At 34.3% G+C, this 4,243-nt stretch overlaps 2 protein-coding genes across 7 annotated transcripts in view; one reads left to right on the plus strand and one right to left on the minus strand.

Moving 5' to 3' along the window:
* The window catches only part of LOC107628740 (BTB/POZ domain-containing protein At1g50280), a 3,816-nt gene extending 307 nt beyond the window's left edge, over positions 1-3,509 (plus strand). The window contains exons 2-3 of one of the 2 annotated variants that reach the window (XM_021118044.1): positions 27-1,237; positions 2,793-3,509. In XM_021118044.1, the coding sequence (XP_020973703.1) occupies positions 53-1,237; positions 2,793-3,194 (1,587 nt within the window). In that variant the 5' untranslated portion in view covers positions 27-52 and the 3' untranslated portion in view covers positions 3,195-3,509. The remainder of the gene's footprint in view (positions 1-26; positions 1,238-2,792) is intronic. The other variant, XM_016331323.2, reaches the window with a different exon arrangement.
* The window catches only part of LOC107632231 (DNA repair protein XRCC2 homolog), a 4,110-nt gene continuing 3,548 nt past the window's right edge, over positions 3,682-4,243 (minus strand). For 3 of the 5 annotated variants that reach the window (XR_002358787.1, XM_021118047.1, XM_021118046.1), the window contains one exon: positions 3,682-4,143. The gene's annotated coding sequence lies outside the window, so the exon portion shown is untranslated. Of the gene's footprint in view, positions 4,159-4,243 lie in introns of all 5 variants that reach the window. The other 2 variants (XM_016335935.2, XM_021118045.1) reach the window with 1 other exon arrangement.

The following is a 4,243-nucleotide window of genomic DNA, read 5'->3' on the forward strand; positions in this document are numbered from 1 at the left end:
ATTTTCAAGAGTGATGATTATTCTAGTTCACTTGTTTTTATTGCAGAAGGTTATGTCAAAATACTGTGGAAAGTTGAAGAGAATCTTGAATCATCAAAAGAGATGTAATGTTACGAAGTTGGGGATTAGAATCAATAACTTCCCTGGAGGCCCAGATGGGTTTGAACTTGTTTCAAGGTTCTGTTACAATAACGGCAACATTCCAATCACTGTGGCTAATGTTCCTCTCCTCTATTGCTGTGCCATTTATCTTGGAATGGCAGAAGGGGTTTTCAGCAACAATCTCTTGCAACAAACAGAAACATTTCTTGATAGAATCTCTCAGTGGAAATGGCATGATATAATTGAAAGTCTCATGAATTGTGAGCATGTGTATGCATATGCAGATTGCTATGGCCTCTTAGAAAGGATCATTGTTGGTGGAGTGTTACCAAAGATTAATCAAACTCCAAATTCTTCAGATGTAAGCTTCATCAATTCATGTTCTTCACCATCCTCATATTCTTCCCCAGAAAGCACTTCTGGTAATAAGAGATTCTCTTCCTCATCAAACAAACTGGCTAATACTCCAGAAAAAATCAGGTCAACTTTGCCAAGCAAAGCATGGTGGTTTGATGATTTGGCAACTTTACCCCCAAAGATCATTGAGAAACTCTTCCAATTTCTTGGTGCATACAAAACTGACAACAACAATTTAGTCCTCACAAGGTTTTTGTTGCATTATCTGAGAAAAGCAACTCAAAAAACCAGAGTTGTTGATTGCAAAAACAGCAGTGAGAGTGAGTATGCCGCTCTTGCAGAAACAGCAGCTTATGGTGTCATTTTTGTTGGAAAGGAAACATTTTCATGCAGAGGGCTATTTTGGGTAATAAGGATTGTATCCGGTTTTGGTTTGAGTAAAGGTTGCAGGACTGAACTTGAAAGATTAATTGGTGGTGTCCTTGAACAAGCTACTTTGGATGATCTTTTGGTATCTGGCCATGATATGGGAGTTTATTATGATGTTAATTTGGTCATAAGATTGGTTAAACTCTTTGTTGATATCAATGGTTCTGATGAAGGGGTTTCATTACAGAAACTGAAAAGGGTTGGTAGGTTGATTGACAAGTATTTGAAGGAGATATCACCTGATCAGAATCTCAAGATCTCTAAGTTTCTTGGAGTAGCAGAATGCTTGCCAGATATTGCAAGGGATAGCTTTGATGGGGTCTATAGAGCCATTGACATCTATCTTGAGGTGAATATCACATACCCTTCTTTTACTGTTCTTATCTGCAGCATCATCTTTTAGCACAAATAATATTGTTTTGGTTAATAAATTTTTCGTTCTTGTAAAATTGTCGATTGATGATTTTTATTACTGTGAAACTTTTTCTTGTGGTTTTGGTCTCCAAAAGGTTTCCAAATTGAAAGTGGTCCTTGTCATCATTCTACCTGCATATTACTTTACACCTATGGTTCAAAACATAAGGAACTGTCTTCGAATTGATTTGTATGAGAGATATGGTAGGGACCAATTTTACTTATTTTTTAAAATTGTTTTTACTAAAACCACAGAAAATTTTTTTCATAAAGTCCAAAATCATAAATCACTAATTTACAAGATAAAACTTAATTAACCCTGATAACATTCAGGTTTTCAAATCTACTTTGTTTTGTATGGGACCTCTTTTTAACTTAATCTGTGTAGTAAAGAAATTAAGATGAAAAACCTTAAAATTGTCACTTTTACTCACCTTTAGTTGTTTCGTTCAGCCTAATAATATATATTGCTCAATCTTTGTCATGTGGTTAGTATTATGTGTCAAGTGCAATAAATAAATAAATAAATAAGATGGAAACAGGAACTAAAACGGAAAGGGAAAGGAAGATGCATGTCCAGATTACATACAAAACTATATCCATAAAAAATTCCATGCATTATTAACTTTATGCTTGGATTTATGTATGTAAGAATATAATTTTTTGTTGACATATTCAACATCAAATATGACTTAAAACCCATATTGTATTTTTCTCGTCTTTCTCTAAGTGTATCTCTAGCATTGTCTATAGTGCTTCGGTAGTCAAAATACAAAATTAGATGTTTTATTGTCAGATTTTTCATATTAAGATTTTTTGTAATTTGTATTTTTGTTTTTTCTTTCACCCTTCTGTTATTGTGGTCTAGAAATCTCATCATCCTTCATGTGCTTCGTCATAGAGTAGAGTAATTTGGATGTATTATTAGATAACATGGGGAAAGGGAAACATATATAAATCCAAGGCATGTGCATACTGCATTGTGCCCCTTAGTCTAGGAATTCTCACACCTGCGTGTCTGATACTGCTGTAGAGTTCACATTCAAACAAGTGTTTTAGACTGAGGAAATGAAAACACTTGTCATTCATAGACACATGCTGTCATTGATCTTGATTCTTGAATATTTTCTGAGTAATGTGGACAAATAAAACACAGAGCTGGCCACCCTTAGTATTTGTTTCTATATGCAATTAACGTTACCTTTTTTACTTTTTTCTTTGACAGCACATATTATTACTTTAACCTAGCAGCAAAAGTTTGTTGTTCATTAGATTTGTTACTTATACTCACTTTTATCTCATACTTTATAACCTTTTGTAATTATTAAATTTTGTATTTTCCTAATTTACTCCCCACCTTGTTCAATTTTTTTCACAAATATTAACAACACTTAATATAATAAGCTCTCGTCATGCATGTATTTGACAACTAGTATATTACATTATTATTATATAAATTTTTCTAATTTTGGTAGCCAATGAAATTGCAGTCTCATCCTATGATCACATTCGAGGAAAGATCAAGATTGTGTAGATGTCTTAATTACATTAAACTCAGCTTTGAAGCTAGTAAGGATCTGGCCAAGAACCCCAGAATACCTCCAAGGATTGCAATGCAGGCTCTTATTTCTCAGCAATCAAAGATTGCAACACTGGACTATGATGAGACTGAGACTCCAAGAAAGAAGAATCCTTATCAATTAGTTTTGTACAAAGAAGGTAAGAGGAACAGCTTCTCCAAGGAGAAAAAAGACATGACACTAAACATGGATAAAATGCAATGGAAGGTAGTAGAATTGGAAGAATTATGCAAGGAAATGAACTCAAAGATGGTTAACCGGAATGCATTGTTTAATCATGCTCGTGCCAGATCCTCACCAAGATTATGCTGATCATCTTCAACTTGTGTTAGTACTTGAATTGTACAAAGCTTAAATTGTATTTTTATTTTGTATTGGGTAGAATCTCAAATTGATACAAGATATAAGAGATTCCTGCATTGTTGCGGGCTGCATTTATTCTCAACTGGTTTGGTTCGATTTTTGAACCTAAAAATCAGTATGTGGTTTGGTGTGGTTTTTCTAGTGAACCAAATCATGCCCAGTACTAATTGCAGCACTAGAACCTATTGAAATACATAAGTAATATTCGATAAGATTGTACAAAACTAGGACCATAATGGGTATAAAGTTTTTGCTACCTAGTCATTGCAAGTTTGAGGAGTTGCATTCTGCTTAAGACAATATACAGCTACGTGAATTTAATTGATAGTATTACATTATACATATTTTCCTTTTTATCCATTCACAAGTACAGGAAGTGATATGCTAGCAAACTTAATATGCATATTATGTTAGAAATAAGTAAGTAAAGAGGATATTGGAGAAAGAAAAGATAGCGGTTATTAGAAAGTTATACTTGTGTCATGAGGCAATACTCTCTTTATATTGCACTATGCACTTCTCAACAGTCAACACCTATATCTTGTTACTTATTTGAGTTAACTAACATTGTTTATCTTCAAATACACAAGTAAATGATTCTGTGCATTTCAACAATTGCAACCAGAAAATGACATGTAAGCACCAAATTTCATCTAAGTTGGCAATTAATTAAACTAGGGTGAGTAAAATTGTGATTGTGACCTCTTGGAGCTTTCCAAGTGCTTGATCCCGGAAGCTTTCCCAAATCAGGTTGCAATATGAGATCCTTCTTATAGCACGCAAGAATAACTTAAATTCTGATGCAATGGATCTTCAGAAAGACTTGGATCCTATTTGCTTCATGATGTTGTGACCAATGAAGACAGTTACATGCCCTTTTATAAAAGCATTGCTGAACCTATATTTACATCAGCTAGCAGCACAACGAACATAAACAAAATTAGAGGAAGAGAAATATCCGGGAGAAAGGGGGGGGGGGGGGGGGGGGGGGCCCGCGG

The sequence above is a fragment of the Arachis ipaensis genome, chromosome B03 (assembly GCF_000816755.2).
Source record: "Arachis ipaensis cultivar K30076 chromosome B03, Araip1.1, whole genome shotgun sequence".
Classification (NCBI taxonomy): domain Eukaryota; kingdom Viridiplantae; phylum Streptophyta; class Magnoliopsida; order Fabales; family Fabaceae; genus Arachis; species Arachis ipaensis.